Raw genomic sequence first — 25,089 nt, forward strand, 5'->3', positions numbered from 1 at the left:
CCTCTGGGGTCCAATAGAAGGGGTCATGATCCACTCCTTTTACACTGCCGTACAGGGGTTTAGCCCACGGCATGCATCCGATGAAGTGAGCTGTAGCTCACGAAAGCTCATGCTCAAATAAATTGGTTAGTCTCTAAGGTGCCACAAGTACTCCTTTTCTTTTAGTCCAAACTCTGGGATCCATATCCTGCAAAAGCCTGCCATACCCAGAAATGCCCTGAGCCACTTACAATTATTTGGAGAGGAACTTGACAGATAGATTCCTTTTTTTTTTTTCTCACTTGAACGCTGACGCTCCCCTTGCCTTAGCTGTAACCTGATCCCTCTCCACCTCAGACAACAGGGTTCTCAGGAGGATATTACAGTCGTCTCAATCGGCTTGTGACTTCTGAGGCACCCCTAGAAGACTGAAATAAACCTGCTTGCGTTCGTTGAGAATTCCCCAGCCTGTGTTTTAAAAGCTGCTAAGTCTATTGGATTGAATGGCACATGGGTGTAAACTTGCATAGTGGTAGCCTGACGTCCGTCTGCCCCTGGGCAAGCCACAACAGTCTCGGTAAGCAAAGGATAGAGTACCACCAAAGGGGCAATCTCTGTAACCTGAGGCATCCTACCCTTATACGGTGGAGGTGTGGGGGCCGAAGAAGACACCGGCTCTGCCATTACAGTGGGGGTGGGGGTCTGGGGACTAACATTAGCTACTACCGAACCAGTCGGAGTCAAATTACAACTTTGCAGAATTACAGCTCTGTTTTATTTTTTAAAGCCATAAACGCTTGTGCATAAAAATATTCATTCCATTTACCCATTCACTGACAAAACAAAACTAATTGGAGGATCGTGTTGTAATTAATTGACCCTCCTGGTGGCCACCACTCCTGGTCCTCTAGTTGATATTGAGGCCAGTCAACTGTACAGAATCGTTTTAATTGGCTCTTAGTCATTGGATCCGCACCAAATACCTTCCAGTTTGCTAGAATGCACTCTAGGGGCATACACCGTGCCCTAACCCCTGAGCTCTGTCCCTGTCCCATACCTAAAGGTAACTCTGGGCGTCCCCAGGTTCCAACAGAGCATACAATCCGGATTTTAAAAGGTTCCTACCTTATCCAAGGGACCGGTTCCTCACTGTGGCCTGCAGCTGCTCCTCCCCCATGTCTAAGGGACCGGGTCTTCACCGCCGTCCACAACTGCTTCTCCACTATATGAGTGCGTTGCACCGTTGTGCCCTCCGGGGTCAATCAAATTGCGTGTCCTCCGAGGCCCCCGATGAACTCACCGGTGCGCGCTGGGCGTCGGTTCTCGCCGCAATCCTCGATCTCCAGGAGGGGTCGGGCAATGCTAAATTGCAGCCTCGTCGCCCACCCAGGGACACCAAAAGCTGTTGCCGGCACCCAGTGCCAAGAGGCTAAACAACAGCTGAAGTTGGTTCGTTACCCGGTGTGCTACACCCAATAATCACAACAGGGTGGAGAAGCAGAAAAGTTTATTTGAAGCTTCAAATAGGTACAGGGAGATTTGAATCTCAAATCCTGTACACAGAGCAGGAAGTTACACCGGCTTTTATACATCCTTTTTCCCAGCATACTTATCCAATAGCAAGCTGCCCCAAGTATCCATATAGCCAGCCAATCCAGTTCCCAGCTAGTTCCCTGGTTCTCTGTATCATTTATTAAACTATACATAAAGCTGCTTTATTCAGCATTGTTCTTCCATATCTGCCCTGTGTGGCCTTGCTTAGTTTCAGGCAGTCTGACTCTGCAACATATTGTTGCAGATTCTCAGCATAACTGCTGTGTGTGCCTCCAGGCGGGGGAGGCCAAGGACACTTGGGCCTAGTACGCAGAGCTGCTGCGAGTGCCTCCAGGCGGGGGGGGGGGGGGGGGGGGGGGCAAGGACACCTGGGCCTAGTGCGAGGGGCTTCATCGACACTCGTGGTCTTCCATCCCCTCAAGTTACCTAGTGGCCATGCCCCAGTGTCTCCAACAAGCTGGTACCTGACATACATCTCCTAGGTAGGCTGCAACCCTGCTAGGATTGAGGTGGAATGCTGCAGGTGAGACCTGTCCCCTATGTGGACTGCACCATTGTGAGCTTGAAGTGGACCATTGCATGCTGGGACCTGTCCCCTAGATGGACTGCATCAGTGTAGGCCTGAGGTGGAGTGGTGCATGCTGAGATCTGACTTCTAGGTGGGCCGCAGCTAGGGTTTTCGCACTGCTTGGTTTGTGATGGAGTGGTGCATGCTGGGCCTGCTGTCACTGGATAAGTCAGCTGCCCTGAGAGGGTGAGTAGGGAAGCACATGCTGCTGCTCTCCATTTGTGCCACTCAGGTGAAGAGTTTTGGCTCCAGGCCAGAAGACAATCAGAGCAGCCTCTCATTTGGGCAGGAGACCTGTGGTATGGGCCACATCAGGCAGGCCGGCCCACTGTAGAGACACTAGCTGCTAGCACCAATACTGGGGGCATTAATTTTCAAATTCCAAGATGGCTGCTTAGGTTAGCAGGAACCCTATATCCAAGATGGCCGCCGGGGAGGACGCCCACATCTGTAATGGCTGCTTAGGTGACTGAGGGAGGTTGCCCACATCCAAGATGGCGATAGCATTGACGTGAAGAGTTGTACCATAGAGAGGAAGGCGGGCTTGTGTTTACGTGCGATTTTTTTTCTATGGTCGAGGGAGGCCCATGGGGATCTCTATGGCAGCCGCAGTAACGTTCGTAAGGCGCCTGGGCAGCTAAGCGGCTCCGGCCCCCGAGCGCTGAGGGGCCGCCGGAGGTGGGGAGGATGCCCCTGGCCGCCTACTTCTTCCTGCGGGCCGTGGGCAAGGGCAGCTACGGGGAGGTGAGCCTGGTGCGGCACCGGCAGGACAACAGACAGGTAACCGGGGAACTGGCCGCGGGAGGGCTCCGACCTCCCCTTTCAGACCCGAGGCCTGCGGCGGCTCCGACTCCCTCCTCAGTCCCGGAGCCCGGTGAGAGGAGTGGGGGTTCTGGGGAAGCGGAGTCTGTTTCTCTCCCTGTCCTGTGGGGCGATCTGGGGAAGCGGTGTCCCGATTTTACACCACACCGCCCCCCCCCCCGCGGGCCTTTGGAGAATGGTGTGAGGAGGAGGGTTAGGGTACAGGGAAGTCTGGCTCCCCCTTCCCATCCCCCTGCGCTCCAAGGGGAGTGGTTGGTTTGTGTTCTTAGCCAGTTCTTTGACCGCAAGACCGTCCTTTCTCCTCTTGGTCCAGCTCTGCCTCCAAGTGTGGACAATACCTGATTCTGTGATCTCATTTAGGCTGCTGTGCATTGCAAGGGGCCATTCCTTCCTGACCCTTGCGAGAATTTATGCTCTGAAGCATGGAGATTTTATTATCCTTAACCTTTTTGTAATACGTTCTGAGATATCAGTCACAAAATTGTCCAGCCATGGTGTTTAGTGCTGATCTCTGGGATTATACAAATTGGTTACAATTTTTTTGGAAAAGGGCTATCTTGATTCAAACAAAGGAGAAAATGTTGATAAAACCCTTGTTCACTATGTTAAAATGTTACACAGTTAAGTGTGGTCTGGGGTATCATTTTAAATAGGTGTTGGTTTAATGCCATCATAACATTTTTAAAGTTTTATTAAATAGAAAAAGATAAGTTTAAAAATTCAAAATGTAAAGAATTGTGTTTTCATTTTAACAATTTCCTTTTCTTTTAGCTGTATAGAGGCTTTCATTAAGGGGGGAAAAAACCCTGCGTTGATAGTCTTTTGGATGGTATTAACTACCCTTTTGGAGTTAAAATGGAAGGTTCTGAGATATTTTAATCTGATCCTTTAGGACAAACACTCAAAAGGAGGAGAAGAATTACAAAGATAGAAAATGCATTTTTCTGTCTCTGGTGCTGACTTTCACTTGCTGCCTCATTGCTAGAGAAACATAGGCACAGTATATGGTTATATCTGCCACTACAAGACCTGGCACATTCAACAGTGGCAAAGTTTAAGTCATTGCTTTTAAGGCATTGTTTTAGCGTGCCCCTCTTGTCAGAGTCACAACAGCATTGTGAATGGTGTCTTAGCAGGCTTAGAAGAAAATGGAAGAAATAAAGTGCGGAAGGAAAACAACATGAGGGAGGAATCTAAGGGTCACGTCCCATGTTACATTCAGGATTTAGCTGAAGCTGATGGAGGTGGTGGTGTCTGGTTCCCTTTTTTGTCTGGTCAGGATATCTTTGAGGATCAAGACAGCAAAGGCCCAATGGTTTCATGGTGGGTCTCTGGAGACTGTGGAGGTGGTAGCCATCTGGGTAAAGCTTGCTTCTTCCCTTCCATACACCCCACTGACCCTCTTTAGTGACTCCTGGATAAATAATGTCCAAGAAGGGGTAGCATCCTCATCCTATTAAAATTAACCAATCGGAATATGTTGCAGTTACTCCTACTACAAACATTTCCCTTTACTTGTAGAATCTTTCAGTTCATTGTCATGTTAACTGTTGACTTTAGCAGGAGCCTTGAGCCCTTATCATGATTCTTTTTAATGTAAACAGTACAGTTTGTACCATAGTTTGCTTATGAAAGTAAGCAAATTTTAAAGGCAATTTTATGTAACAGGCTGATTTGGACTTTTGATCTCTTTGCACAACACTACATGCTAAGTTGTCCAAGGGCACCACTCTGTGAAATGAAGTATTATTACCTTTTGTTTTAACTGCACCTGCTTTTAATTTCTTTGTGTCTTGTTCTTGTATTATAGGAAAGAGCAAAAGGGAAGATCTGATCAATTTTTACTCTCCTTCAAAATTTTCAATACCTTATTTACTAGCCCTCTAATTTGCACATGGCATGATAACTATTGCAGATGAGCACTAGGATAGACATTAAGGATGGTCAAGAAGGCAAATGGCAAGGATACCAGTTAAATACCTACCTGAAGAGAATACAAATGGTGGCATTTAGATTTAAAATTATAATATATGTAAAGTTTTAAATTTCAGTTTTGTGCGTTCGTGATGGGAAGCCATATTTGTTCCATTCTTACAACAACATGGACACTGTTAAATGTAACTCTGTATTTTAAAACATTGTTTTATAGATTTTTAGAATTTGCCAGTGTTTCAATAGTAGATTGGATGTTTTCATAACAAATCTTTTTTTTTCCCCCTCTTCCCCCCCCCCAGTATGTCATCAAAAAGCTAAACCTTAAACATGCATCCAGCCGAGAGAGGAAAGCAGCAGAACAAGAAGCCCAGTTGTTGTCTCAGCTGAAACACCCCAACATAGTCACCTATAGGGAGTCCTGGGAGGGGGAAGATGGCCTGTTATATATTGTCATGGGCTTCTGTGAAGGAGGGGACCTGTATCATAAACTTAAAGAGCAGAGAGGTAAACCTTTGCCAGAGAATCAGGTGGTGGAATGGTTTGTCCAGATTGCCATGGCATTGCAGGTATTAATATACTTTAACATATAACCTCTTCGTTTTAAAAGAAATAGGTCTGTTTTTGCTTGCTTTCCATTAAAAAAATCCCTTAATTTCAGTTTTGGTGTGTTAACTTTGCTTACAGATTATCAATGTCAACCTAAGGTAGCCATGTAGAAAAAGAGTTGCTGTTGTATGCTTTACTTCCATCATTTCAATATTGTAGACAATGTGACATGATGGTTGGCAGTTAATTTTCATTGTAGCCCATAACTATAAAGTTCTGAATATAAGCAAGTTTTGTTCTAGTTAAGGGGCTGTTTCTGTTATTCGTAACCCTCTGTTTCCACGGGTTTGCAACTCAATTATACAAATTTTCTCTGTGCTGAAACTTATTGATAACATCTTAAAAACTAATTTTAACCAACAAGTGTTTGCACAAAAAAACTTGCAGAAGTATTTTGCTCCTGTAATTAAATTAATTTTTTTAAGTGAAAATTTCCAGACCATTAACTCCTAATTTCTAGTGGAAGCTGCTTCAGTCTGTTACATTTTAAAAATGAAAGGAAATCAAATCACAAAAAATTCATTACAGTAAGGTTTGTTTTAAAGACAATAGTGAGGAAACTAGGATGTTGGATTGAAAATTCTATTTTTAACTTGCCAGTGGAACTTGTCATTAGGGGGTATTGTGAAAGCAAAAACTGTAACTGGATTTAAAAAAGAGTTGGATAAGTTCCTGGAGGATAGGTCCACCAATGGCTATTAGCCAAGATAGTCAGGAATGCAACCCATGCTCTGGATATCCCTAAGCCTCTGACTGCCAGATGCTGGGACTAGGTGACAGGGTGGAACACTTGATGGTTGCCCTCTTCTTGTCATTCCCTTTTGAAGCATCTGCCATTGGCTATTATTGGAAGACCGAATATCGGGCCATTCCTACATTTGTTTGTTGTGGCTAGGAATGCAAATGTCCACAACAGCATCTGATCTTGCTCATCATAGGCCTAATCCTGCAGTTCTTACTCAGGCAAAATTCCCACTGACTTCTGAAAGTCCTTAATTCAGACAAAATTCCTTACTAGGACTGTAGGATTGGATCAGAAATCAATTGCAATATGAAGACACAATGGAGAGTGAGTTAAGGACTGAGCTTCAGCCTCAATTTTGCACGTTTTGCTTCTATATAGGCACATTAAACTAAAGAAATAACGACATTGTGTATATACATATGTTGACATGAACAGATTAGTGTGATTATTAACTGTAATTCATCTCTTGTATAGTGATGTGTAGTTTTGTTGCATTTGTACTTTTTTCTTTTTTGACTCTGGTCAGAGGAAAAGAACAAATTAACTGTTTAACTTGCTTGAAATACTTTATTTTTCAGTATTTACATGAAAAACACATTCTACACAGAGATCTCAAAACTCAAAATGTTTTCCTGACAAGGACAAATATTATCAAAGTGGGAGATCTGGGAATAGCCAGAGTGTTAGAAAATCAGTATGATATGGCCAGTACTCTCATTGGCACACCTTATTATATGAGTCCTGAATTGTTCTCCAACAAACCTTACAACTACAAGGTAAAGTATATTGATGCAAATATTGGCCCCAATTATGTTAGTTGATTTAAGGGAGCCTTAAACTCTGAGAAGTTTATAAATTATCTAGAAGAGTAATGCGAGTTATTTTGTTGACTTGCCTATTAACCATAGAGCACTACAATCTTGTGTGTTATGAAAGTAATGCCTCTGTAAAAAGCACTTTTTGGGGACTACTGATTAACTTTTGCTGCCTTTTTTACTATTACCAACAGGGGAAAAAATTAATCATAAAAAGTTATCTTAAAGGAAATTAGTTTTTCTTTAGTGTGTGTGAATTGTCAACATGTGTTAATTTGTTAGGACCAGGTTTTGTCAATCGACTGTGTCCGTGTAAGTTAGAATTCCAGTTCAAAGAAAAACCTTTGTTGTATGATAGGACACTGGCATATGAAGCCTAAGATAATTGTGACAGGCTTTATCTTTAAAATTGCTATTATATATGTAATAAGAAAACAAACCAAAAAAACCTAATAAGCATTTACGAGTATGGAGATAAACATGTAAGGGAAGGTAGATCAATATTCAAATATACGCATAGCTTATACAGTCTTTTAAATAAATGTACATGTGAAATATTGCATTACGTATTTAAAAAAACACGAGTATGCCCCTTCGTTAATTAAATGGCAGCTGTCGGCCACATGTACCAAAAACATGAACTAAGGAAAAACTTCTGTTACTATAAATATAGAAAGACTTCTAGTTTTCTCCAAGCTGCATCTGGCCACCAGTGGGTAAAATGTTTTCTCTCCCTCACATGCATTACGAAGCTCATGATTCATGTTGATGTGCTGCTACGCTGCTCGGAGCTCCATTGAAAGTCTGGAGTTCTACGTGGGCGCAGTAATCTGCATGTATAGTTCACAGTACAGGATTGGGACTTAAACATTATGGACATAACTTTGCTTAATTGCAATCTATATTATTTGCAGATAGTTTATGCCTGAGATTTCAGTGAGATGTAATTATATGGGAAGTCTGAAGAAAGAATTAGTTTCAGAACTCTTTGAAGCTAAAGGAACTCAAAGAAATGTTAGAGACAAACCAATATTTGAAATCAGGATAATTTTTTAATGATCTGTAACTCAAAAACAGACCGACTCTCTTCACGCTTTGCAGAAAAATTCTTCTTACCCTTCAGAGTAAACATGGCCATACTCAGTACAAACCAGTTTCGTTACCTGAGTCCGCAACCAAAAGTTTATAATGGAATTTGGTTGTGATCTTAACTATAGTGGCTGCCAACTCAGCATAACATTCTGTTCCTAATGGGCTGTTCAGGAGCATATTATCTACTTTTTAAAAATAAATTTTCAGTATTGCATCTGAAGCGCTTATGCTGATTTTTCTGGTTTTCTTTTCACAGTCTGATGTTTGGGCTTTGGGCTGTTGTGTTTATGAAATGGCCACACTGAAACATGCCTTCAACGCTAAAGACATGAACTCTTTAGTTTATCGAATTATTGAAGGAAAGGTAAAAACTGATCTAAAGTTGTTTTTGGTTCAGTGAAAACATTTTGGAAATATGCTACAGTAAGAAGATCCTTCTGATGTGGATACTGAATCATGGTTTTTAAATGCAAAATTTGTATATTCAGACCTGTAGTCCACTCTTGTGTCGGGAACTTGAGATAACTGTTTTCAATCAAAAGTAAGAATTTCAACTCTCATTTGTGGGGTTAGTATAATTTTTTTTCCACATGTGTGATGAGAAAACTGCATCATCCTGTCCATTCTAATGTTTCGTGTGAGATGTGGGTACCTACTGAGGTAATGGCAGATCGAGAAAGTAGTTTCTTTTTAAGGTATCACTAGAATTTTGTTGTTCACCTTGTGCAGCTAGTAGATTGGAGGAAGTAAGTCACTTCAACACTTTCGAGTATAAAGTTTCCACTTTTAACATTATGCGAAGAATCATATCACGGTGTTTTCTTGTTTGACATATACAGCTGGATTACTTTAGCACAATGGTTCTCAAACCTTTTGAGCTGGTGACCCCTTGCACTCAGAGGTTGCTATGTGAGACCCACTCCTGTTATAAATTAAGAACACTTTTTTATTTTTTTTAGCGTCCTTATAAATGCTGGAGGCAAAGCGAAGTTTGAGGTGGAGGCTGACAGCTCACGACCCCCCCCCATGTAATAACCTCATGACCACCTGAGGGGTCCTGATTTGGTTTGGCATGTTATAAATTAATTCCTGATTTGGTTTGGCATGTTATAAAACAAATTTAAATCCTGATCTTCAGCTGTATCAAAAATGTTTTAAATAAACTGAAGATTCTCTGTGACTAGATTTTCATTTGCAAATCTTACAAAGCACAACTGACCAGCTTTGAATACCTTGCTTTAAAATTTCTGAATCCAGCTTACCAGGGAATTCATTTTTTTTATATGCAATCTTTTCTGTATATTGCCATATTTTGTGGTTAGCTGTTCATTAAGAAAAAAAATTGTATAGAGTTCTTTCATTAAACTTTACACAAGCCTCTGTTCAGTAAGATACTTAAGCACTTCGCTAACTTTAAGTATGTGAGCTGTCCTATTGACGTCAGTGGGACTACTGTACTTAAAGTTAGGGATGTGTTTAAGTACCTAGCTGAATCAGAGCCCTAATGCTCAAATAATGCAGCAATTCCTGCAGGCAAATGGGTTAATGTTTTTTGTTTGCTGTACATTGATGTAGTCATCAAAACAATTAGCTTCCTGTTATGAAAATTAGCAATCCATTCATTCCCATAATCAAATGTATCCTTTCAATACAATTACAGCTGCCACCGATGCCAAAGGATTACAGTCCACAACTGGCAGAACTAATAAGAACTATGCTTAGCAAAAAGCCTGAAGAAAGACCCAATGTGAAAAGCATACTAAGGCAACCATATATCAAGCATCAAATCTCTCTGTTTTTGGAAGCCACAAAGGCGTAAGATATATTTATTTTATTAATAGTTCTATATAAAACTATTGGTTTGCATAACAGATTGTTGAGCATAATGTTGTAATCACTGTTTTACAAGTTTTGCCAGATTTCGGAGCAGGATGTTGAAGTTAGTTTTGCTGTGTGTAACTGCAGGGTATGGGGCAGAAAGGATCTTTTGAGATTGTTGAGGGAAGGAATTATTTGAGAACTATTACAGGAGAGACAACTAAGAGAGGATGGAAATTAGTTACATTAGGCCTATGTAGAAGGAAAGTGGATTTAAATTTGGGATTGCATATTACCTTCAGAAAGTAAATCCTCCTATTGTTTGTCCACTTCAAGTATTTGAAACCAGCCAGACAGAAAAGTCTTACCTGATTAAATGTTAGAAGTTGTATTTGGCTGCCCTAATTAGGAGCACTTAGTAATAAACTGCAATGAATCGGTGTTTAATTTTATAGAAAAACTAAAAACCTTATTCTTAATGTATCCATTATTTGGGAAAAACATGCCACATTGTTTGGTTCATGTCCACTGTTGATTTTTAGTATATTATAACTTGTGAAAGATGGGAGGATAGATTACTTATTAGAGTATGGGACACCCCAGGTTTTCTTCATAGCTCTGGAACTGAGGCTCCTTAGGCAAGTTGATTAACCTGTCTGACTGACAGTATTCCCCATCTGTAAAATGGTCATGGTAATATTGACCTACTTAACAGAAAAGTTGTAAGGATTAATTAATATTTTAAAACAATTAGATCCTCAAAAGGCAAGTGCTATAAAGGAGCAAAGTATTGTGGGCATACAGAATTTTAAAGTGATCTGCCACATAGATTGTTCCCTGATTAACCATCTTATTTAGAAAATCGGAGGTTGTTCTTTTTTTAATTGACAACCGGAGAATCCCATTGTAATCCTCAATTTGATAAAACTAAAAATCGAAGGTAGCTTGGCTGAAGCAATGGAGAAGACCTGGTTTAGGTAGTAATCTTGAGACTCTCAGCACTAATAAGGTTGAAGTCTCTTGCAGCTGTGATACACTTGGACTGTCGGATGAAAGGAAGATAGCTGCATGAGCACTACCTTTCCACCAATGCACAGAGTAGAATTTGGGTATGTCTACACGGCAGTTCAACACCTGCAGCTGGCCCATGTCAGCTGACTTGACCTCACTGGGCTGTGCAGGACTGTAGAATTTTTGTGTATGTTTGGGCTCAGGCTGGAGCCTGGGCTCTGGGACCCTCCCCCTCAAAGGTCCCAGATCTTGGGCTCCAGCCTGAGCCCAAACATACACAATGCAATTTGACAGCCCTGTACCCCATGCCCCACGAACCCGAGTCAGCTGAGATGGGCCAGCAGTGGGTTTTTAACTGCAGTATAGACACATCTATAGGATCTGTTCTGAAGGGTCTCTTTACTCTTCTTTCTGGCTGGAGGAAGAGCATCATGGTCGCTTAAGAAGAGGGGGAAGTAGCTTTCAGATTGGGACATGCGAGACCCTGTGGAGGCTGCTCTTCGTTCAGTGCGAGACAATGAAAGGGGGAGGAAAAATCTTGGATTATGGGAGGGAGGATGTTGAATAATGAGAGACGCACTCTCCCCAGTCACTGCGTTTATCCCAGTTCATGTATCTCATATTTAAATAAAACAAAAACAGGACTGCTTCTTTCCTGCTGACCATTCCAGCGTACACAGACCAGAGTGAGCTCACAAGTTGAGAGGAGATAGTGGTAAAAATTAGAAACGATTCTGTGACATTTGAGAAAATTACAAATCATCTGGTTAATAAACTCTGTGCAAATTCCAAGTTCTATGGTAAATCTGTGATCGTGCTTGCACCAAATAGAAAAGTGAGATAAAGACGGACAATAAATCCGAAATATGGATAGGAAATATATATTGTCACTTGCGTTTCCTTATCAGTCTGTGTTAAGGTCGCTTCATCATATTTGAAATCACCAAAAGACAAGTTCCTTTTGCTATTTGCTTGTTTTTAACTTGATGTTCAACAAAAAAGTTGAATATAAAATTTTGTCATCAGATTTGGTTAACTACTTCATTACTCCCAGTTTTTGAGACCTATTGGCAATAAACTTAATTGTCAAATATTTTTCCCCAAATGGATGAGCCTTATTGTCTTGGTTGTACACTGTGCAGTCACTTACACCTATGCAAAGTGGATATAAATTACTACCAAATCAGTGCAAAGTACCACTAACATTCTAACTCTGCACAGCTGAAAATGACTCTACAACAGTGGTCACCAACCAGTAGATCGTGATCAACTGGTCGATCCTATAGCCTCTGACAGTCTATTGCGATGTCCAGCTGCTAAAAGTCCGGAAGTGCAGCAGGGCTAAGGCAGGCTCCCTGCCTGCCCCAGCCCCATGCCACTCCTGGAAGCAGCCGGGGCAAGGGGTGGGGGCAGGGGTCTCCGTGCGCTGCTCCTGCCTGCAAACATCTCCCCTACAACTCCCATTGGCTGGGAATGGAGAACTGCAGACAATGGGAGCTGCAGGGGTGGTGCTTGTGGGCAGGAACAGTGCACGGGGACCCCTGCCCTTCCCACCCAAGGGCTGCAGGGGTGTGCTGGTCACTTCTGGGAGTGGCATGGGGCCAGGGCAGGCAGGGAGCCTGCCTTAGCCCTGCTGCACTGCCATCCGGGAGCCGACCGAGGTAGGTGCTGTCTTGCAGGAGCCCACACTCCGAACTCCCTCCTGCACCCAGAAGCCCTTGCCCTGAGCACCCTCCCAGAGACTACGCCCTGAGCCTCCTCCCGCACCCCTGCCCCAGGCTCAGCCTGGAGCCCCATCCCACTCTCTGAACCCCTCGGGCCCCAGCCCAGAGCCCGCACCCCCTCCCGAACCCCAACCTCCTGCCCCAGCCTGGTGAAAGTGAGTGAGGGTGGGGGAGAGCAAGCGATGGGGGGGTGGGGGGGATGGAGTGAGCGAGGCGGGGCCTCAGGGAAGGGGCGGGGTAGCTCCTGGGTCACACTTAAATCAAAAACTGATCTTCTGCATAAAAAGGTTGGAGATCACTGCTATACAAGATACAAAGCAGAGAAAATCAAGCCCAGTGTTTAGCACTTCAGATAGAAACTCTGTAATTAGTGGAAATTTAAAATATTTTCTACAAATGTAAAAGGGTAGATGGATGGCATCTTCTGTAGATGGATGGCATCTATTTAATAAGGTAGTCTAAACCACAAACATCTTATTCTTTGTCCTTTTTTTGTTGTTGTCATTTTCTTTAAAGAAAAACAGCCAAAAATCATCAGAAAATATCTGATTCTGTACCCAGAAGTGCTGCTTCTGTGATCTCAGTGAAGACTCGATCTAATAATGGAAACATCACACCCAAAAAACATCCCTCTGAGCAAGCCAGGAGAGAAAGTGCCGTAAGTTACTTTTTTCCAAAGGATACATTGTTTTTTTAAATTATTTGTGTAAATATTCAGTGACATGATATAAAAATATATTTTGAAATGCTTTGTGATTTCCTAATATATTTGTATTCAATAAAACTGTGTAAACAACATATAAAGGGGGAAAGGAGCTGTATTCATCTAGAGTTGGAGCTAAAATAGCCACGGATTAGTAAAACTAATTGCACTGATCTTTACTGAAAAATACTCATGAAACATTATACCTAATCCTTATTCTGTGAAGCTGTTATGTGGATTTTTTTTTTAACCATACAGGTGCATAAACTTTTGCATATGGCACAATCATGTAAATGCTGTGACACTGTATACCCAGTAGAGTATCTGAAGTCACTGGACTAACTGAAATGCAAATGTTTAATGACAGGCAAATGTTGACAGTGAAAATATTTGCTGCAGCTTGTGACTGGAAAATGATTATATGTTTGAGGAAAATTGCTTGTTACCAGAGGTGAATACTTTACAGTAATCCAAATAGATCAAGTCACAAAGATTAATCACTTGCCTGCTGTTCATTTTCTGCACTGTTTGCCAGTTGATGTTAGTTTTTAATATTGAAGCCTTAAACATGTGGCTTAATACATTTTGGAGAGCCCGTTTATCACTTGTGGTCATAGGGGCAAGGTGGGTGCATTGCTTATGGAATAGGCTGTGTTGACATCTGAAGTCCCAAGCTTCTCATCAGACTTTATAGCTTATGAGAGTCTTTGTTATATCCAATTGGTAGTCTCTAAGGTGCCACTAGTACTCCTTTTCTTTTTGCGAATACAGACTAACATGGCTGCTACTCTGAAACCTTTGTGTTATCCCTTATCGATGCTTCCAAATAGTACTTGATTATGATTTTGTTTCATTATCACTTTATGTACTGTCTGGTATGCAAGTGACTTCTTTGAGCTTCTAAAATATTCGTCAGAGGGTAATTCCACTTCTGCTTTTTTAATTACAGAATGAAGAAAAACATTTAATCAAAGATAAAACTTTTGAAATTCATCCCTCAGAGAAACCAGCAGCTGAGCCTGAAAAAAATGCAAACAAGAATGAGAAGAACAGCACAGGAGTTTCCATAGCAACAATTAGCAAAGTGAATATTGATATTTTACTGTCTGAAAGGAGGAACTCTAAAAGTGATCACTTACTACAGGATAACAAAGCAAGGTGCTTAAGCATTCCTAGTGAAGTAGAATCTAAAATAACATCTAATGGCCCACAGACTAAGGAAGATAGACTACAGCAAAACTCAAAGCAAGTTTCTAGAACTGAAATTGTGGATTCTAAGCAGTTTGCTGCTGTTGTCTCAGATGAAGGAGATGACACTTTGAAACTCCTGCAGCCTGTCTCAAAGGGCCAAAAGCAAAATGATGACCAGGTAATTATTTAACTCTTAAATGTGCTTGGTAGAAGGTTGAACTAGTAGATGGTTTATAGAAAGAACAAAGCTGAACAAATGTTACCTTTCAAAGTGGGGCACTTCTATTCAGGCTTTGGGGTGCCGAAGCAATTAAAAGCTCTAGTATCCCTGCAGCACTGCTTCTGTATAAGACAAAGGCTGGGGCTCAAACCTTAATTGTCATTGTTCTTGCCTGGGATCAAAAATTGTCTGCTTCCAATTGTAAAAGGATGAGGCAAGAAAATGTTTGGAGCTCCTACATCCCTATTCCAAATGGACTATGCTTCTCTATCTCTTTCTGCCATGTTCAGCCCTAATTTGGGATGGGGATTGGAGGAGGAAGGGAGAGTATAATGGAAATGGAGTTAGAGAAGGTAGAGGATGGTGGAAGGAAAATGTAGGAGAAGAAATTGAAGGGAAGGAGGAAGAGAGATGAAGAGATTTTAAAGGAAGACTGAAGGAGGGGAAAGGAAAATTTTGTTTAATGGGGATGTGGTTACTAAAGAGAAGAGTGAAGGAGTAAACAAGAAATGAGACTACCAGAAAAGAGAAGCCTTGGGAAGGGGGAAAATGTTAAAGTATCCTGGCCCTCCCTCCTCTCCAGCTTCCAGAGTGCGTCATTTGGGTGATTATTGGAGGCAAAAACATTGACCATTGACCTTTCCCCTGCACTCTTCAGCATTTGCAGCCAAAATGATTCTCTTACCCACTTCCCTAGCACATTCATGTAAGGGGCTTCTTTGCCCTTGCCTCTTTCTGGTGCACATGCACAGGGCCAGCAATATTTTGACTCTTAATGAAAGTATATTAAAGTAAAATACAGTTGATTTCCCTATTGTGTCTTATGCCTTGGATTTAAACAGTAGGTCTGTCCTGAATATGCAGCTGTTGTTACCATTCAATCCTATATAAGGACGTTGTTTCATTTAGTTAGTGATTCACCAAGTTCTGTTCTAGAATGAGACTTTTAAAGCCTGTCTTTCTCGCATTGCTAATATATACGCTTTTTACTAAGCTTGCTCTTATTTTAGTTCATGAAAATGTAGTAACTTATTTTAGAGTTTGGACTCCACTGAGAAGCTTCTAGCATCGTTTGTTCCTGTCATAATTCAAGTAAGTGTTCTACCATTATAGTTCTGCTTAGTTTGTTGGCTTTAAAATAGTTGTATTTCTTTAAAGGGAAATCTCAAATGTTGTTGTCTGGGGACTATCTTTTCCCCTAGAATATTTGATTTTTGGAGAAGGATTATTATTGCAATACAAATTGGTTTTCTGAAGTTGCTGTTAGAATGGTGGAACATATCTGAAATTTTGCTAACACGTATTTGTTGTAAAATACTAAAACAGGATATTGCAGTATTACGATAGACAGTGTACAGAACTTGTGAAATTTGTTTATGGTTACCTGTTCAACTAATGTGCTAATTGTGATGGGGAGCATGATTTTGAATGTTCTAACTTAGATTATTTAAAATGTTCACCTTGTTGCAATGTTAATGTAGTGTGTTTGGGGGTGGTATATTTAATTTTTTTTTTTGTATTTCCTGTCTCTAATTTAATTTGAAATAGCTGTTTATGGTGGTTGTGATTAAGATAAAATCCGTAGCATTCCAAAGGGTTAAGTGGCCTTTGTTAATATATGCAAGAACATGTCTACATTGGAATCAGGAAAACACATGCCTAAAGATTAGAAAAATATTTTTACTTTTTAGGATGAAGCCTCTCATGGAAATCCAGAAGATGTTCAGGAAAAATTCACTTCTTACTTACAGCCTCATAGCTCTTTCTATGAACCTTCTCTCTCACGGCAGCAATGGCAGAAGAAAAGGGAGCTAGATGAAGTCTGTTCAGAGAAGGTGCAGATAAAAATGTATCTCTCTAAAATGGCAGTGTACCTCTATCTTAGTTTTCTTTCCATCCTACAAAAAGATTGTAACAGTTTGTAGATCCTTTCCGCTAGTTGAACAATCTCCAGTCAGTGTATAATCTCATTTCATACACATCCATAGAATTGCATTTATAACAAAATGGGTAACTCTCTGCGGGCCTTGGAAATATACTTTTGTGGGTGCCTTTTGCCCAAGGATTTCAAAGCAGTCTATGATCAGTAAGCCTCTCAACACTCAGAGGTACAAAATTATAATCCTTCTAGGAGACATGAACAAATTAAAGCCCAGAAAGATTATATGACATTATTATTATTTATTTTATTACAGTAGTACCTAGAGACCCCCCAGCCAAGACTGGATCCTTATTGTGGTTGGCACTGTATGGAACATATAGTTAGAGACGATCCCTATCCCCAGAAAGAGCTGACAGTGTAAATAGACAGACGAAGGATTGGGGGAAAAGGGTATGACATACAAGCATAGTGAACAGTGCGGTGAGCTTCAAATGTCATTTTAGTTCTATGATTTTTTTGTTTTTTGCATGGGGTTTTGTTGTGAGGGTGTTAGCTAAATGTAGACAGAAGGAGTATAAGGAAGTTAGGGAAAAGTGTGTGTGTGACAATAAGGCAATGGTAGAATTGTGAATAGGACCCAAGAGTCCTGACTCCCAGTCCTGGGTTGCTAGTTTGGTGTTTGCAGTTCTAGATTTCAAAGCATTTTAATCTGTTGAAAGAGGACATGAGACTGTAATCATTTTCTAATTCTCTCTAAGCTCACAGAAGTTGCTCCGTGGCCCTTACCTTCTCTTCCTGATGTGAATATGAAGACAACTTACAGCCCTGCAGATCAGCATGGCTCTAAAGTCACAGAGTCTGTAAATAGCTCTAAAAATAGTGAGAGAGCAATTTCAGAGGTTTGTTCTGAACATTTTATGTTCAGATCTATTTTTGTCATTTTCTTACTATTTCTTCTGAGTAGTTTACTCCAAAAGCATGTGGGGTGGGGAAAAGAAATGTACAGAAGTTATCCTCAGTGATTAAATTTCTTTCTTGCATCTGACTGATCAGGTAGGAGGAAAGAAGGCCAGCTCCTCTTTCCCTTAATTGAAATAAGGAGGCTGGAGGCTCCTTTCCTACAGGAATTAGGTTTGTTGATCAAGATCACCATGGAAAAAATTTAATACAATGCATACTGAACTGCCTGAAAACTTTAATTAGTAGCCATCTTTTCCAGGTTATTTGGACAAAAGTTTTCATTTCAAATATGACAAAATAAAAAACCACTATGACTGCCACTATTAATATTGATTTGATTTATTTAAAGGGTAGACCGTTGTCGGCAAGAGAGAGGAGGAGGCTAAAACAATCGCAAGAAAAGATGTTTCCTTCTGGTAACTTTTTTTTTTTTATGTTAACTCTTCAACTGATGCAGTGGGATGGCTTCTCTATGGAAACACTAATTTGCAATCTGGTCTTTAGTATTAACTTCCTCAAAGATACAGTTGAAATATAGCTTTGATGTTAATAGGAGTTTTTATTTAACACCACTTTTATTTTTGTAATGCTCATTCAGTGGCTCTAATGGTGGCAATGTGATGTTTCCACAAGAAATGCACTTTTCAGCTAGAAGCCTCGGGTGTTTTTGTTGGCTAGTTTTTCTGACCCTGATAGTATGTTTGGAGGACACTAAAATGCTTTACTGTCACCAGTGCCCAGTTTGCAAAACAAGATTAAAAGGTTCAGAATCAGAATTAGTTGAGAAAAATGAGTTTGGTCTTGTTCATGTCACCATCACAAAGTTACCATACAACTGGTATTAGGAGCAGTCTGCCGGAGATGCCCAGGACTGGAATGTAAGGTGGTAGTGAATGTCATCATTTAAGTGCATTGACAAAGCTTTTTGGAGAGACCCAGGTCAGGAATGGAACAGCAAGGGATAGTGAAAGCCAGAATTAAGAGTCCTCGGTAGAGCAGTGTGGGGAATTAGCAGAGCATACACCTACATTCTGCCAGACTTTAGTGTCTCCCTTGTACCTATTCAAAATAAATGTAAAAATGTGACTGGGCAACAAAATGGCAGATGAAATTTCATGTTGATAAATGCAAAGTAATGCCCCCTGGAAAACATAATCCCAACTATACCTATACAATGATGGGATCTGAATTAGCTGTTACCACTCAAGAAAGAGATCTTGGCTTCATCGTGGATAGTTTTCTGAAATCATCCACTCAATGTGCAGGGGCAGTCAAAAATGCAAACAGAATGTTGGGAATCCTCAAGAAAGGGATAGATAATGAGACAGAAAATACATTGCCTCTATATAAATCCATGGTACGCCCACACCTTGAATACTGTGTGCAGATGTGGTCGCCCCATCTCCAAGATCTATTAGAACTAGAAAAGGTACAGAAAAGGGCAAGAAAAATGATTAGGGGTATAGAATGGCTTTCATATGAGGAGAGATTAATAAGACTGGGACTTTTCAGCTTGGAAAAGAGGCGACTAAGGGGGGGTTATGATAGAGGTCTATAAAATCATGAGTGGTATAGAGAAAGTAAATAAGGAAGTGTTGTTTACTCCTTCTCATAATACAAGAACAAGGGGCCACCAAATGAAATTAATAGGTAGCAGGTTTAAAACAAAGTATTTTTTCATGCAACGCACTGTCAGCCTCTGGAACTCCTTGCCAGAGGGTGTTGTGAAGGCCAATACTATAACAGGGTTCAAAAAGGAAGCTAGATAGGTCCATCAATAGCTATTAGCCAGGATGGGCAGGAATGGTGTCCCTAGCCTCTGTTTGCCAGAAGCTGGGATTGGGTTACAGGGCATGGATCACTTGTTGATAACCTGTCTGTTCATTCCCTTTGGGGCACCTGCCATTGGCCACTGTCAGAGGACAGGATACTGGGCTTGATGGACCTTTGGTCTGACCCAGTATGGCTGTTCTTATGTTCTTATGTCATCCTTCTAGTGCCTGCGGCAAGACGAGCATCACATAGTGCGGTAGTTGAAGCAAAATCACTTGTGGAAAATCTTATTAAAGTTACTCAGTCCTCGTCAGATCCCAGTATTTCTCAGGTAAACTGGGGTCATCTGCTTTTGAAATATTTAAATGTAGACCAAATTTGAGTAGAAAAATAAACAAAAAAAAGTGTATTACAAAATATAACATGCTGTAGAGGAACCTCCTGGCCAATAAGAATGCATGGCTATTCTGAAGCTGTTGCTGCAAAAGGCATTGAGTACAATAAACACCAATAACTCAACTTTTAACTCAGCTTTTATATTTGGTAAGATCAGTTTCCAGTTCAGGTCAATTCACTCAGCAGAAGCAAAGAATTGAATAAGTCAGTTAGCCTCTCTGAAGTATAGTTATGACTTACTGGGTGGATAGCTCACCCTGCCACTTCCTGAGCTATACTTTGACTGTGGATAAATAATTTCACTTGCTGTGAGTTGAAAAATATCCTGAGGTTTGTTCATTCATGTAGTCTGATTGGCTTATCTGCTAAATTTGCTTAAAACAAATGTTATGGAACTGATGCTGTGAAAAGAAACCAACAAAAAAAATACACAAGTGAAGAGAACTAGTAAATATATATATTTTTTTTTAAATGGGAAAACTGCCATTTGAGTGGGCACACTGAAAATCAAATATCAATAAAACAATCCCCCAACAATCCGTTTCAGGCCAGTTGGTTACTTGGAATACGTAATACTATTTGTGTACTGGAGTTTGATGATTACTTCTCAATTTGTAGTCCTATTGGCTAATGCATAAACTTATATGCTGACAAAAGTAGTAATTGTTAAATCAAATTCTCAAAACTTTACAATGGAAATAATTGATTTTTCATTAACATCTTCATTGCATAATTCATATATATCTTTAGTAAGATCATAAATGTATTTTAGTACACAAAGTAGAAGTTTCTTTAAAGGTACACTTCTAAATATGGACTTGAAAGAGGTCCAACTTAGCCCTGGCCTACACTACGAGTTTAGGTCGAATTTAGCAGCGTTAAATCAATTTAACCCTGCACCCATCCACACAATGAAGCCATTTTTGTCGACTTAATGGGCTCTTAAAATTGATTTCTGTACTCTTCCCTGACAAGGGGATTAGCGCTGAAATTGACATCGCAGGGTCGAATTTGGGGTAGTGTGGATGCAATTGGACAGTATTGGCCTCCGGGAGCTATCCCAGAGTGCTCCATTGTGACCACTCTGGACAGCACTCTGAACTCGGATGCACTGGCCAGAGAGACAGGAAAAGCCCTGCAAACTTTTGAATTTCATTTCCTGTTTGGCCACCATGGCAAACTGATCAGCACAGGTGACCGTGCAGATCTCATCAGCACACGTGACCATGGAGTCCCAGAATTGCAAAAGAGCTCCAGCATGGACCGAACAGGAGGTACTGGATCTGATCGGTGTATGAGGAGATAAATCCGTGCTATCAGAACTCCATTCGAAAAGACTAAATGCGAAAATATTTGAAAAAATCTCCAAGGGCATGAAGGACAGAGGCTATAACAGGGACCCACAGCAGTACCACATGAAACTTAAGGAGCTCAGGCAAGCCTACCAAAAAACCACAGAGGCAAAAGCCTGCTTGGGATCAGAGCCCCAGACATACTGCTTCTATGATGAGGTGCATGCAGTTCTAGGGGGTGCCCTTACAACTACCCCACACCTGTACGTGGACTCCTGCAAGGGAGTCTCACGCAACAGGGATGAGGATTTGTGGGACAAGGAAGATAGCACACACTAGGCAAGTGGAGAAACCATTCTCCCTGACAGCCAGGAACTGTTTATCACCCTGGAGCCAATACCCTCCCAACCCAGGCTCCCGGACCTTGAAGGCGGAGAAGTCACCTGTGGTGAGTGTACCTTTGTAAATATAATACACGGTTTAAAAGCAAGCGTGTTTAATGATTATTTGCCCTGAAGACTTGGGATGCATTCACGGGCAGTACAGCTACTGGAAAAGTCTGTTAACGTGTCTGGGAATGGAGTGGAAATCCTCCAGGGACATCTCAATGAAGTTCTCCTGGAGGTACTCCCAAAGGCTTTGCAGAAGGTTTCTGGGGAGGGCACCCTTACTGCATCCTCCATGGTAGGACACTTTACCACGCCAGGCCAATAGCACATAGTCTAGAATCCATTGCATAAGAGAGCATGGCAGCATGTGGTCCCGGTGTTTGCTGGCATTCAAGCAACATCTGTTCTTTATCTCTCTGTGTTATCCTCAGGAGAGTGATATCATTCATGGTCACCTGGTTGAAATAGGGGAATTTTATTAAGGGGACATTCAGAGGTGGCCGTTCCTGCTGGGCTGTTTGCCTGTGTCTGAAAATAAATCATCCCTGCTGTTAGCCACGCGATGGGGGGAGGGGTGAAGCGATCATCCCAGAGAATTAGGGGTGTGTGTGCGTGGGGGGGTTTAGTTGGGTTTGTGCTGCATGTTAACCTGAAAACATCAGCTCCTCCTTTTAAATGGCCAGTGTGTCTTTTTCAATTTTACTCTCCCTTTTTTTCCCCTCCTGCAGCTGCAAATATTTCAACAGCATCTCCGTCCCAGAGGCTAGCACAGATAAGAAGGCGAAAAAAACGCACTTGTGATGAAATGTTCTCTGAGCTCATGCAGTCCTCCTGCACTGAAAGAGCCCAGCAGAATGCATGGAGGCAGACAGTGTCCAGGAAAGCACAAAATGAACATGAGGACGGGAGGAACGGGCGAGAGGATAGATGGCTGGAACAACAGAAGAGGTGGCGGCAGCATGATGGGAGGAGGCATGATGCAATGCTGAGGCTACTGGAGGATCAAACTGATATGCTCCAGCATATGGTTGAGGTGCAGGAAAGGCACAGACCGCCACTGCAGCCCCTGTGTAATCAACTGCCATCCTCCCCAAGTTCCATAGCCTCCTCACCCAGATGCCCAAGAACATGGGGTGGGGGGTGCTCTGGGCACCCAACCACTCCACCACAGAGGACTGCCCAAGCAAGAGAAGGCTGGCATTCAATAAGTTTTGAAGTGCAGTGTGGCCTTGTCCTTCCCTTCTCCCCTATCCCTCCCGGGCTACCTTGACAGTTATCCCCCTATTTGTGTGACGAATTAATAAAGAATGCATGAATTTGAAACAACAGTGACTTTATTGCCTCTTCAAGCGGTGATCAAAGGGGGGAGGGGAGGGCGGTTGGCTTACAGTGAAGTAGAGTGAACCAAGGGGGCGGGTTTTCATCAAGGAGAAACAAACAGAACTGTCACACCGTAGCCTGGTCACCCATGAAACTGGCTTTCAAAGCTTCTCTGATGTGCAGCGCGCCCTGCTGTGTTTTTCTAGCCACCCTGGTGTCTGGCTGTGTGTAATCAGTGGCCAGGCGATTTGCCTCAACTTCCCACCTCGCCATAAACATCTCTCCCTTACTCTCACAGCTATTGTGGAGCACACAGCAAGCAATAATAACAATGGGAATATTGGTTTCGCTGAGGTCTAACCGAGTCAGTAAACTGCGCCAGCAAGCTTTCAAACATCCAAATGCACATTCTACCACCATTCTGCACTTGCTCAGCCTGTAGTTGAACAGCTCCTGATTACTATCCAGGTTGCCTGTATATAGCTTCATGAGCCATGGCCTTAAGGGGTAGGCTGGGTCCCCAAGGATAACTATAGGCATTTCAACATCCCCAACGGTTATTTTCTGGTCTGGGAAGTAAGTCCCTTGCTGCAGCTGTTCATACAGACCAGAGTTCCTGAAGATGTGAGCGTCATGTACCTTTCTCGGCCATCCCACATTGATGTTGGTGAAACGTCCCTTGTGATCCACCAGTGCTTGCAGCACCATTGAAAAGTACCCCTTTCGGTTTATGTACTGGCTGCCTTGGTGCTCCAGTCCCAAGAAAGAGAGGGATATGCATTCCGTCTATTGACCCACCAGAGTTAGGGAATCCCATTGTAGCAAAGCCATCCACTATAACCTGCACATTTCCCAGAGTCAATACCCTCGATAGCAGCAGCTCAATGATTGCGTTGGCTACTTGGATCACAGCAGCCCCCACAGTAGATTTGCCCACTGTAAATTGATGCCTGACTGACCGGTAGCTGTCTGGTGTTGCAAGCTTCCAGAGGGCTATCGCCACTTGCTTGTGAACTGTGAGGGCTGTTCTCATCTTGGTATTCGTGCACTTCAGGGCGGGGAAAGCAAGTCACAAAGTTCCATGAAAGTGCTCTTACGCATGCAAAAGTTACGCAGTCACTGGGAATCATAGAATCATATAGAATATCAGGCTTGGAAGGGACCTTAGGAGGTCATCTAGACCAACCCCTTGCTCAAAGCAGGACCAATCCCCAACTAAATCATCCCAGCCAGGGCTTTGTCAAGCCTGACCTTAAAAACTTCTAAGGAGGGAGATTCCACTACCTCCCTAGGTAACGCATTCCAGTGCTTCACCACCCTCCTAGTGAAAACGTTTTTCCTAATATCCAACCTAAACCTCTCCCACTGCAACTTGAGACCATTACTCCTCGTTCTGTCATCTGGTACCACTGAGAACAGTCTAGATCCATCCTCTTTGGAACCCCCTTTCAGGTAGTTGAAAGCAGCTATCAAATCCCCCCTCATTCTTCTCGTCTGCAGACTAAACAATCCCAGTTCCCTCAGCTTCTCCTCATAAGTCATGTGTTTCAGTCCCCTAATCATTTTTGTTGCCCTCTGCTGGACGTTTTCCAATTTTTCCACATCCTTCTTGTAGTGTGTTGCCCAAAACTGGACACAGTACTCCAGATGAGGCCTCACCAATGTCGAATAGAGGGGAACGATCACATCCCTCAATCTGCTGGCAATGCCCCTACTTATACATCCCAAAATGCCATTGGCCTTCTTGGCAACAAGGGCACACCGTTGACTCATATCCAGCTTCTCGTCCACTGTAACCCCTAGGTCTTTTTCTGCAGAACTGCTGCCTAGCCATTTGGTCCCTAGTCTGTAGCGGTGCATGGGATTCTTCCTTCCTAAATGCAGGACTCTGCACTTGTCCTTGTTGAACCTCATCAGATTTCTTTTGGCCCAATCCTCTAATTTGTCTAGGGCCCTCTGTATCTTATCCCTACCCTCCAGCGTATCTACCTCTCCTCCCAGTGTAGTGTTATCTGCAAACTTGCTGAGGTGCAATCCACACTATCCTCCAGATCATTAGTGAAGATATTGAACAAAACTGGCCCCAGGACCGATCCTTGGGGCACTCCACTTGATACCGGCTGCCAACTAGACATGGAGCCATTGATCACTATCCGTTGAGTCCGACAATCTAGCCTGCTTTCTATCCACCTTTATAGTCCATTCATCCAGTCCATACTTCTTTAACTTGCTGGCAAGAATACTGTCGGAGACCGTGTCAAAAGCTTTGCTAAAGTCAAGGAACAACACGTCCG

The 25,089-nt window shown here is 42.2% G+C and overlaps 1 protein-coding gene across 11 annotated transcripts in view; it reads left to right on the forward strand.

Moving 5' to 3' along the window:
- The first annotated feature begins 2,564 nt into the window (after nucleotides 1-2,564).
- Nucleotides 2,565-25,089, forward strand: part of NEK4 (NIMA related kinase 4) — a 41,336-nt gene continuing 18,811 nt past the window's right edge. The window contains exons 1-14 of one of the 11 annotated variants that reach the window (XR_012159879.1): nucleotides 2,568-2,881; nucleotides 5,158-5,424; nucleotides 6,788-6,985; nucleotides 8,373-8,480; nucleotides 9,777-9,931; nucleotides 13,186-13,327; nucleotides 14,322-14,741; nucleotides 15,822-15,875; nucleotides 16,475-16,618; nucleotides 17,424-17,564; nucleotides 17,975-18,041; nucleotides 19,623-19,729; nucleotides 20,988-21,534; nucleotides 22,204-22,801. Coding sequence is in view for 10 of the 11 variants with exons in the window: in XM_073352419.1 (XP_073208520.1) it covers nucleotides 2,789-2,881; nucleotides 5,158-5,424; nucleotides 6,788-6,985; nucleotides 8,373-8,480; nucleotides 9,777-9,931; nucleotides 13,186-13,327; nucleotides 14,322-14,741; nucleotides 15,822-15,875; nucleotides 16,475-16,618; nucleotides 17,424-17,564; nucleotides 17,975-18,041; nucleotides 19,623-19,729 (1,896 nt within the window). In the remaining variant the exon portion in view is untranslated. The other 10 variants (XM_073352422.1, XM_073352419.1, XM_073352426.1 and 7 more) reach the window with 10 other exon arrangements.

Source organism: Lepidochelys kempii, chromosome 7 (assembly GCF_965140265.1).
Source record: "Lepidochelys kempii isolate rLepKem1 chromosome 7, rLepKem1.hap2, whole genome shotgun sequence".
Taxonomy (NCBI): Eukaryota; Metazoa; Chordata; order Testudines; family Cheloniidae; genus Lepidochelys; species Lepidochelys kempii.